This window comes from Trematomus bernacchii, unplaced genomic scaffold (genome assembly GCF_902827165.1).
Source record: "Trematomus bernacchii unplaced genomic scaffold, fTreBer1.1, whole genome shotgun sequence".
Classification (NCBI taxonomy): Eukaryota; Metazoa; Chordata; class Actinopteri; order Perciformes; family Nototheniidae; genus Trematomus; species Trematomus bernacchii.
In genome coordinates this window covers 4,946,968-4,958,842 of record NW_022987803.1, presented here as the reverse complement: position 1 = coordinate 4,958,842, position 11,875 = coordinate 4,946,968, and the positions used below count along the sequence as shown (strand labels likewise).

Here is an 11,875-nt window from a genome sequence, read left to right as displayed (position 1 = left end):
GATTCCATAACATATTTTTTTTCAGGCTTTGGGAAGAAATAGTACAAAATACACATTTAGGTGTTTATTTTACTATAGTTTGTCTATTTACGTCTGTAGATTTCTCCTAAATTCACCAAAGGTTAGCATTCTAACGTAACATAAAGTACCGCGACCGCTGTTTGCACCATGTAATCAGAGGTATCGTTGGAAAGCTCCGTCTCTACTGAAGCCAGTCCCCAACTCCGGGGACTTCCGGCCGGGGACTTCGGGTGGCAGTATACGCAGTATACGCCGTGAAGTTGTTTGCGGCCTGCCAGTAAACCCAAAGCAGAACTATTAGGCGCTTTCACACCGGAGTACTTTAACACGTACTTTTCCCGTTTAGTTCCGTTAGTGCCTGGAATTTTGCGTTCACACCAAAAAGAGAACTTAGTTCAGAGAACTTTTACCCCCATTTTTAGGGCCTGCTAGAGAGGTGGGACTATCCTGGGGAGAAAAAAGTAACAATTTCTGATTGGCTGGGCGAATTGCAAACCACGCCCCGTAAAACTCTGAAAAGTTTTTTGAAGCCACCATTGTATTTGCTGGCATTAGCATTATTAGCATTAGCATTAGTCCCGCGCACCAAATGAGAGAGACTAACTTATGGCAACACAAAAAAAAACATCTACATACATCTTATAAGAGTATAATACATATGTATAATATCAGTTAAAATAAGTGCTTAAACATAGTTAACATGGCAGGAAAGCAATATATTAGATGTTAAGTACTTTGTCAGGCTTAATATTTATCTGTAGATACAAATTTCACTGTGTGTGCTGTGTGCTCTGCATGTGTGACCATCAAAGAGGGTTTCATACCTCCATATTCATCTTCTATACCCCCAAAGCTTTTTTCTTATTCAAAAGAAGACCTTAACCTAAAGTATTCTTTAATGTTTAAATAAAGCCTTATTAGTTTGTCTGTTTTGCACATCCTCCTATTAATATCTAATAATAAAATTATAAAATGCAATAACGTGCTTTAACCAGTAGGTGTCCCTTTATATCAGCTGTGCACCGTTATGGCGTAAATACAGCCTATCTACCAATTGGATCAAATATAAAAGTCAGCCGAGTTAGTGTTGATACTGCAAGGAGACGTATTGTGTGAAAAGAAATGTAAGATGTTGTTTAATTGCTTATATATTTAAGATCCACGTCAAGTTTTCAGTTTTGGCGGCAGTTCCTGTTTGTCTAGAAGTCTTGTCATCAGGGCTCTATAAATAGAGTTAACTACGGCAGATATGTAATATTTAATGCAGCCGAAACGTGTATTACAATGCCGTTATGTGATGACTTTCAAAGAGAAAAGCAAGCACACTCGGAATAATGTATTATTTAATTTTTTTTAAATGTTTTTGGATTTCACATCGCATAAACACCAAATCCCAGCGTGCATAGCGGAATATCAGTATGAGAAAAACGGCATCATCTGTCCTTTGACCCTCACATCGTACAAGGAAAAACTTCCAGACCACAGTTAATATACACACATTCCTTCACATTTACATTTTAATTTACATTAAAGTATTTCGTGAGGCCTTCTAACATCTTTTTAAATATAACTACGGTTGTAGTTGAAGAGTTTGTAAATTAACATGAACCGAAGCTGTTGCCTGTTGCAATATACAGTCTATGGTTGCTACAGAGGATTGTGGGTAATGTAATGTCTTCGGCCATCCAAAACTCATAGAAAACTACTTGTTTCTCAGAATAGAAGGGGAAAACGTGACAAAAGCATTGTATACACACTAAAACCTATCAATGTCGTTTAATTAACAAGGATAATCTGGTGTTTTTGAGTTGATGAGTAGTGGAGATATCACTGTCAAATCAATCGACAGTAAGGGGAATACTTACTTCCGGGTGTACAATTCTCCGTTATCCAATGGGAATGGACGCTCACATTGCCTTTAACAGCCTCCGACACAAACGAATGCCGTGCTTCCATGAGCGTCAAATCCCGCCGCAGATGGGAATACATTGCAATCAGTTGAAAGCTATTTGCGTCTGTTTATGAAGCTGAAGGAGCCTAGGAGCGTCCCAACAGCACGCCTCGGGACACTGACCAAGCATCGCTCCTGGATGTTTATGGAGTGAGAGTGTGTTGCCAAAACCCAGAATGAGTCAGCATTTTACAACATAAAGTTCCATCGCCTCGAAGTAGAACATTTGTTGTACGTGTTATTGGAGAGATGCCTATATTAAGGTCTATTTTAACAAAGACTTTTGTTTTTAGAAATTCTTCTTTTGTCAGCAGCTTGCAGACAAGGCATTACAAATGAATCGCAAATTAAATACATAATAAACATAAACAGTATGTATGTATTTGCAAAGCCAGTGGCAACAAGACAACAGGTGGGGATATAAAGTGTTCATAAAGTTACATTTTGAAGTGATTGTTTAGATTTGTAAGTGAACCTTTCTCTTAGATAGTCAAAAAAACTTGTTATTAACAATTGAGGGCTGCAGTGCATTACAACATGCACCAGGTTATTTATCATTTTTTCCCCGGGTTTTAGCATTAATCTATTCCATTCTGCTTCACCAGGACTCACATCTCATGTCTTCTATAATTAGTTTCTTATTCATGTATTGTATGAATTGACTATCGGCATTATCCTGCACAATAATTAAGGCATTCTAGCATCCCATAAACCCCTCTGTTTCAGCCCTTTTCCAAAAGTGCTGATTCTGTATCTGTAGCTTCAAATGCATGCGAGTATTGGCTAATGGTTGCACAACCCATAAACACATTGTGACATCACAAAGTGGCTAAAATCTGATCAGCTCATTTTCAGACAGGTTTCTATATAGATGGATCAGGACTTTTTGAGAGAATCTTTTTTTCCTGAAATTTGCAGGATCTCATAACACAGAGGGGAAACATATTAATGTATAAAATACATGACAAAGTGGATTTTGCATAATAGGTGACCTTTAAGCTAATACAGCTATTTGAATTAACCTGAGTGTGATCTCTATAATTATATATATAGAATAATATTAAAATATAATCCCCCCCCTCTTCTCTCTCTCTCTCTCTCTCTCTCTCTCTCTCTCTCTCTCTCTCTCTCTCTCTCTCTCTCTCTCTCTCTCTCTCCTCTCTCTCTCTCTCTCTGTCTCTGTCTCTCTATCACAATGCTACATCCTGCCTTCTCTCTATCTCTCGGCAGACTGTTTTCCTGGAGAAGCGTTGATGTTGTATGTTGGGCATGTAGAAGATGATGCATTGTGTCTCCTTCAGCAGGGGATCCTGTCCTTCCCAGCTGCCGTAGGACGACTATCCACAACGTTTCAGGAGGACCAGACGCCGGAAACTGCCATCAAAGACCCCGCCACCATGGATCTGTCCTTCATGGCAGCGCAGGTAAAACACTCACTCTTCTACTACTTATTTTTATCAGTCTAATTAAAGTGAGCTGAAAATATATGCATTAAATAACATTTTTATAAGATACTCGGCAGAAAAATTGACAGTTATTTTTGACACGTTATTGAAATGTTATTAATGTCCTAGGTGTGATTTTAAAACTGTGACGTAGCGATGATGGCAAATATTAATAAATGTTAGAATAATGGTATTTTTGTATGTTTTTATTACGTGTTAAACCAAAGCGAATTATATTTATATGTTTTACTCCAATGTCATGTAGTTAAAATAAATTGCAAAGTCCCTGTAACATCTACCATTACAACTTTTTCTGTGTATTCTAAACATAGGAAAATACATCTGCATGTATCAATAAAACAATGTAACAGTTTAAACAAAAAAGAACTTTGAGATGGTGTTGAACATTTCAGATTACATTACACGTTATTCCAGTTTGTTTGTATGTCACTGCTTATGAAATGGACGTAGCTCCTATAGCAGGGGCCATATACACAACAAGACACTTCAGAGTTATTTAAACATTTCCATATATATCATATTTTGGGCTGTTTTCATATGTCGTTGTGCCAGTCACTAACAGAGAACGAATGCTGTAAAACCATCCGATCACTGCAGTGTAGCTGTAAATGATCTGCAATAAGATTCATTGTTCACAATGCTGCTAGTGCTAAACAGGAAGAACTAAGACATAAGCTATTGAACCGGACGTGAGACAAGGGGTGGGTCTATATAAGGTGAATTCTCATTATTCCTAACTGTTACCAGAGGAATGTGCTGCAAGAATAATAGGGCCCCTTTAAGTAAAACATTCTGCAGGAATTACCAGGCAGCGTTTTGTAGTCGGGCACATTTTTCAGATCAGAAGTCGCCAGGACGCTCTCTGATTGTGGGATATCATTTCCTGATTCTGCAAGAACACAGTACATTTTTACTTACTTTTCACAGTCAATATACTTAAAGTGATTACAATTTTACAATTGTACTATTTGGTCCCAATTGAAATAGTGAGGTATTTAACTCTACTACGACAGTCGCTAAGAGAAGGAGAGTTTTGAGTGCTTGAGCTGTACTATCATGTGATTACAACGTGAAGTAACTGCCGTGATCAAGGGTTTTAACAAATCTATACTTAACTTAAGCTCATATAAGCGTCTTTGTCTGTCCTGAAAAGCGCTATATTGATTAAATGTATTATTATTACTATATAAATGTAATTTATTACAAGCTAGCAACACAAACATGAAGCAGCACAGAGACAGAGGAGACCCGAGAGTGACGATACGCTTATTTGATCTCTACTGAACATTATCTGTCCTAGTTGTTGGACTTTGGGAGGACGCTATAGGTTGACCTCAGACTTACTCACATTCAGTGAACAGACGACACAAAAAGCCTTGGAGCTGGAACTGTGCCCGTCTTTTTGAGTTGTACCAGAGAACAAGCTTTTTCATGTTTCAGGCGGCCATTATACACATCTTTGTACATTAAGTGTTCAGCCAGGGGGCTCTCTGAAGCAGAACACATGGCTGATGGATTGTTGCATTCATCTTTATATACAACTCCCAACAAGTGAAAACCTAATATTTTACCTTTTCAACGTTTACGTTTTGACTTGAACTTTTCTCAGTCTGAGTCCCACTGACTTTAGTTGGTTTTCTTAACCTAGAAATCCATCTATTGCATTATTATTCAAAGTTGCCGTTGGAAGCAGAAAATGATTTAACATCTAGCAAAGTATTTGAGTATCAATAAGTAGAATGGAGGCAGCAGCCTTTCGAGTAGATGCAGATATTAAAGCGTTTTAGTCATTTGAAAAAAGCCCTCAAATACAGATCAGGCTCAGATATAAGCCAGCAGGAACATTTGTCAAACTTGTCGTAATACTGCAGATCAGCCAGAGTCACAAGTCATAGTGTTGTTGGAATATACAGTTTGGAGATTCAGAGCAGCTCACTCTTCGAACGGCAGAACCGTTTAACAAAACGTTTAGCTAGCTAACTAGGCTAGCTTAATATTATTTGAATATTATTACATATTAATACATATCACATATTATAACAGGCTATAACGTCGCGTGAACCCCATAGAGGTAGACTAAATTCACCATTCAATTGGAAGGTTGCACATTGACTAGCCTATTGGTTAGGCATTTATTTGTAAGGCCTAAAGCTAAGTAACGTATGTTATGCCCTTTTTATAGGTGATTTCAGTTACACTATTTATACATATTAAACACAAATGAAAATGTATATTGCATGGTCTTAGCCTAATATGTAAATAAAGACCAGTGACCTATTTTTCTAGAGAAAGATACAGTGTCAGTGAAAAGCCCCTCTCAGTAAGGCAGATGTGATCCAGCCTTAATACAGAATGACATAAGTTACCTGGAATATTGAAGATGGGACATTTAATGAAGGGGTCTACAAACACTTGGCTTTTTTGGTTAAAATAAACATACAGTAACAGGCACGTGCTTTTGGCCCCCGCTCAGTAAAGTTTCAATCAGAGGGGGGGCTGACCTCTGCTGCCTCGCCTCTCGTCTCTACCTCTGTTTGCAGCAGAGCTTCACAAATATGGCATTTTTAATTATTAAAAAGGATTGGAATAATACAGAAATGGCATGTTTAACACAGATCGGTTTAAAAATCTTACATAAGATATGTATTTTATTGTATTTCCTTTATTTGTATTACTTTTCGTTAAAGCTACATCCTCACTGATAAGAGGCACTAAATGTTATGTTCCACAAAAGTGTTTCTCTCATGTATTTAAACTTACCAATTAGTTGATTCATGTAGAAATATAACACTATGTTTTATAGAACAACCTTTGGATAACCAAGTGCTCCCTGACTGACATAGAACATTCTGTTTTCAGAATATAAAACCATGAAGTGAGCACTCAGCCTCAGTGGACAAACAGCTGCAGGCTCTCACTCTGTTGTAGAAACCAGCGCTTCATTTCTTCATAGGGTGGCCCTGCAGGGGAGGGGACACACAGAGGAGCATTTAAAACCCCTGACTGTCCTCAAACTGATTGTGTGTTGTTCAAAGCAACATCAAGGTGTTCAGCTTGGGCCACAGCTGCCTTGTAAAGAGCACTCTGAGTCCGTATGCATCAGACCCCCGGCAGCGAGAGTGTGTGTGTGTGTGTGTGTGTGTGTGTGCAGTGGCGACTGGTCATTAGGGGCAGGTGGGGCACAGCCCCACCTAGTGTCAGCAGAAAGTATTACAAATAATGATTACAAAAATGCAAAAAATAAAATAAAAAAATATATAAAATATATTTTAAGATCATGTTTAATCATCTGATTCGTCTGTACATTGCTGTTTTAGTCTGTGTTCTTCTAATTAGTGTGTCTACAGTCACAGTGTGTGCCTATTGAGCTGTTTAGAGCCATGTGGGACAAAACCTGATTATGCCCCTTCCTCTCGCTGTGAAGTGAACGGTGACTGTAAAAACTACACTGCGCATGCTCAGAGTATTTTGTAATGAAATGTGTGTGGCAAAAAAATAATGACCAGAGGGGCATGGAGCTACCATCCCCACCATACGTCATCTCAAATCATTCAGAGCTGATTGGCTGTAAGTACGTGTGCCGCGAAAAGTGTGCTGTGTGAAGAGGAGACGAGAGAGCTGCAGGGGCGCGTCCTAAAACCAGGAAGTAAGCACAAAAAAGCAATGAGATTTCTCCAGAGGATTTTAGAAAATAGCTGGAAATAAGATCTGTGGGAAACGTACCTGTTAGATAAATGCACGTTTTGATCAGCCGGATAACATCCACATGTCTACCCTACTTATATAATTTTTTTATCATAAATCTATGGATTAGATTTATGATAGACTTTTGAAACTACAAGAACATAAGGAGGACTTTTACAAAAAAGTAATAGAAATGTTTGTCCAGAAGGATAGGCAAATGGACTTCATCTTCAAGTCAAGGTAAGACCGCCATTTTATTGAAAATGGGATCTTACTAAGAGAGAACAATTCAATATTTAAATGATAAAATGACATTTTTTGGGTATCCTTTTGTTGAACTGTCTGTTTAAAATTAATCGAAGCATCAGACAAAAAAAGCTTTTGAAAATAATATTATATTTTGGTTTAGGTCAAAATATAATATTTGTAAACCTGAAGAGTCAGTGCCAGGGCCTCACCAGCCATGAACCTCACTGCACGTCACTGCAGAAGCTTATATATAGACATCTAAGTTTTTTGTGCCCCACCACTTTTGTACATATAAAAACGCCACTGTGTGTGTGTGTGTGTGTGTGTGTGTGTGTGTGTGTGTGTGTGTGTGTGTGTGTGTGTGTGTGTGTGTGTGTGTGTGTGTGTGTGTGTGTGTGTGTGTGTGTGTGCATGTGTGTGAGTTTGTGTGAGTGTGTGTGTGTGTGTGTGTCTATGTTTTTATGTGTGAGAGTGTGCAGAAGTGAGTGTGTGTATCTGTATGTCTGTGTGCATGTGTGTGTGAGTGTTTGTGTGAGTGTGTGTTTGGATGTGTTTGTGTGTGCGTGCATGTGTGTGTCTGTTTGTCTGTACGTGTGTGTTTGTGTGTGTCTTTGTTTGTGTGTGACAGTGTGCTAGTGTTTTTGTGTCTGTATGTCTCTGTGAGTCTATGTCTGTGTGTGTGTGTGTATGAGTGCATGAATGTGTGTTTGTGTGTGTGTGTTTGGATGTGCATTTGTGTGTGCGTGCATGTGTGTGGATGTGTGTGGACGTGTGTGTCTGTGCATGTGTGTCTGTGTGTGAGTGTGTGTGTCTGTGTGTTTGTGTGTGTCTGTTTGTCTGTACGTGTGTGTTTGTGTGTGTCTTTGTTTGTGTGTGACAGTGTGCTAGTGTTTTGTGTCTGTATGTCTCTGTGAGTCTATGTCTGTGTGTGTGTGTATGAGTGCATGAATGTGTGTTTGTGTGTGTGTGTTTGGATGTGCATTTGTGTGTGCGTGCATGTGTGTGGATGTGTGTGGATGTGTGTGTCTGTGCGTGTGTGTGTCTGTGTGTGAGTGTGTGTGTCTGTGTGTTTGTGTGTGTGTCTGAGTTTTTTATGTGTGTGTGGATGGATGTGTGTGTGGATGGGTGTATTTGACATCACTTATGACATCCTCACTTACGAGTTGTCAAATGACATCACAGCTTGGCTTTGAAGACTCTGGAGGTCATAGCAGGCTCTAATGGGGCTTTCACACCAACGCGGTTCCAGGGCCGGTTCGGAGCTAGAGCCTGAAAAGCTCCGGAATCCGGTTCGTTTCAAGCACCAAGAAATTGTCGGTCTAGAAGCAAGAACCGCATACGCCACGCTTACGTCGGAGGGGGGCGAGATTAACCTGAGATAACAGTTAAAGGCGAGTACAGCAAATAAAAGTTGTAACAAGCAGTAGCGCTGAGCAAAGTGACTAGAACGCAACCACACACTTGTAAAAAAAAAACACACTTTATAAAGTCAGGCAACACTAACCAGGCTTCGTGTGATTCTGTTTATTTGTACCTTACTTTGACCATCCGTTCGCTGTTATTGATCATTGTGGAGAGCAGGCAGACGTTTTGGTTGTTATTATAGCAGCTATCGGATGGAATCAATACATGGGCTGCACAGGTTGTCATGTCCGACTATCACAAGTAGAATCATAATGAAAAATACGCCGGTAAAATGTGCCTGTAGAAAACGGCTTATGCCACAATAGGATAGCAACAACAAGTAGTCAAGATATTCACTTTAGCTTCGGTTGCTATGCTAACATCACCCATTTTATACCAGAGAAACTTTCATAACAGCGTTGTGATGCCAAACAGCGTCAATTCAGACTGACACACATTCACTTATGGGGAATTGGGGATATGTATCAGCTGCTTGTGTGGCAGTCAGTCAGTGAATACTTTACAGCGGCCGCTGCCGTGTGAGCTAACCCGGAGCTAACGGGAGAATAAACTCCCGTTGAAGAGCAGCCAGCACTGCAGCGGTCGGTAAATGCCGCTGAAACACATTAATAAACAATGAACCACGGCACTCTGGAGAAAAGTATAAGGTTGGAGAAGTCGTTATTTAATTTAATCTGGCTTCGTATGATTAAAAGCAACACGATCATCGACGACCCGACGCAGTCCCCCATTGTTGTTGTAGTGAGCGCCGTTGGGGAGAAAATCAGCTTCGTAAACGGTGACGTCATGACACAGCAGCGGCAGCACCAGTCGGGCTCTGGGCGGTATGAACAAAACGGGGGCTGAAAATAAAAACCGGTTCCGAACCAGAAAAGCTCAAGCACGGAGCTAGAACGGGAACCGCGTTGGTGTGAAAGCCCCATAAGTGAATCAGTCCAGTCCAGAGCGGTGAGAGGTTCAGGTATTCAGTCGGTCCAGACACACTCTGCACTTCACAGACAGAAATCATCTTCCAAAGACACTCTTTACCTACACACAACACAAGTCTCTACACTGTGCCATGGAGTCCAGTGATAAGAAAACTCAACTTTGCAGTGGTTACAAATAACTCTGGTTCTATCAACTCCGACATCTGAAGAGATGTAAAATGTCCATGTCAGAGTTCGGTACCTTTCTCCACGTTTCTGTCCCCGCCACTTCGTTTCTGTTTCGGTTCATGTGAGCGCTGCAGCAGTCTTAGACCCGCCCCAAATGCTCTCATTGGTTAAAACGCATGATACGCCCATTCTAAGCCAATACTGCTTTCATTGCGCCCCTCCTGGGACCCATGGTTTGTCACATGTGTATTCAGAGCCAGTGAGCAACGAACTTTCAAAATAATAATAATAATTAAAAAAACTGTTGGTGTTTATTAATGAACGCGATAATAACACGTTAAGTTGCCCAGCCCTAATTTGTATATTTGTATTCTTTGGGATGGTGAGAAACAGCATTTAGATATCCCCTGTATGTATCAGGAGGAATTGACAATTAAGTTAACTTTGACTTTGATTATGGCTAAACAGTTTATTATTGAAAATTCCGACTATTTTTGATTACCATAAACTCTTTGAGGGACATGCACGTGAGCTTGGACTTCATCATAATAGACACCAAACGTAAAGACTTGGGCAAAGACTTGACTGTTAGGAGATTATTGTTGTATTTATTTTGCAAATACTAGAAGTCCTTCAAGGTGAGATAATCCAAAACACACATAGTGTTTAACAATCTTAGAAACCAAGTTATAAGGAAAAGGTACATTCTAAAACTATTAATAGAACACTTATATATTAATAGAACACTAAGATTAATAATAGAAACGATTAACGGCCCTATAAATGAACTTTAAATGTGTCTTTTACCGTAAAATAGGCAACCTTTCGTTGTTCCTTGTGAGGAGATGTCAAGCAGGTTTGACAGAATATTCAAGATAAAGGCTGGCCAGGATTAGAGTTTTTGCAGTTGTTACAGTAGCCAAGTTAAATCTTAGGAAAGCACCAGACATAAAAATGTCATTGTCAACGGTTTGTGTTAAATATAAAATACAAGCTCCTGGCTCAGTAAGGGAAAGGAGTGTTTAGATAGTTAACTTAGTCTAAATGATCTCAGTAGCTCTCAAACGGTTTGGTCACGATTTATGTAAACAAGTATTTCCAAGGCACACCTTATGACATATTGTTTTTGCTCTGATTATTATTATTATTAGGGCCTGAGCTCGACAGAGTTAACGTTTTTAAACCTTTCTGAACATTTGAAAAGCAGCTTTATCATATTCTATAAAGTCGCAGTCGAGTTTGTAACTGCCTTGTTCTTTTTCTTTGGGCCCATAGATTCCAATGATGACGGGGGTCTTCATGGACTCATCTCCTAATGATGACTACAGCACGGACCACTCTCTGTTCACTTCTTCTTCCAGCGTCCACGCTGCCTCCATGGCAGCTGAAAGCCATCCTGAGGAACCCCCCCAGTCCATGTCCAGGGACGCCATTTGGCTCTGGATAGCCATCACTGCCACCATTGGGAACATTGTAGTCCTGGGTGTAGTGTATGCGTTCACATTCTGAAATGAGTACTCTGGGCAGTATGTATGAATATATTTTATGACTAGACATGAGCTGTGATGCGCTTTGGGGGCGATCTGCAAGTGGATGACTCAGACATTGGAATTTCATTTAGTCACTAAAATACACATCAGCAAAACTAACCGGAAGTTGCAAAGCACTTGAGCCATAAATAAATGAACTTCTGCCAGCGAAGCGTTGTGAAAAGTGGAAAAAAGTGGTAATAGCAGACAGAATGTACAAATGTCTTCTTTCCTGGTTAAGTTTATGTGCTTCAAAGTAAATGTGTATATTACTGAGTGTGTGTGTGCTGGCTGTGTAAGACTTTGGCACAGTGCCCAGCAGAAGACTAGCAGAGACAGGTTGTGATTGATTTTTTTCCCTTTTTCATTGGAAACAATTTTTATTGATAAACGGTTTTGAGGACAAATGTTTTAACTTGGAAAGCCCTCTTTGAAGTCCTGTGTAATTATTGA

General features: G+C 39.7%; 1 protein-coding gene across 1 annotated transcript; it reads left to right on the top strand.

The window, feature by feature from the left end:
- Window positions 1-3,369: 3,369 nt before the first annotated feature.
- On the top strand, window positions 3,370-11,402 carry LOC117498473 (uncharacterized protein C14orf132-like). Its single transcript, XM_034150597.1, has 2 exons — window positions 3,370-3,396; window positions 11,169-11,402. Exons 1-2 carry the CDS (start codon window positions 3,370-3,372, stop codon window positions 11,400-11,402), a joined length of 261 nt encoding a protein of 86 aa, XP_034006488.1.
- Window positions 11,403-11,875: the final 473 nt, after the last annotated feature.

Excerpts from the sequence above, each read along its gene's own strand:
- LOC117498473 (XM_034150597.1), top strand. The coding sequence starts at position 3,370 with ATGGATCTGTCCTTCATGGCAGCGCAG. Across the intron at positions 3,397-11,168 it reads TGTCCTTCATGGCAGCGCAG|ATTCCAATGATGACGGGGGT; the intron begins GTAAAACACTCA and ends TTGGGCCCATAG.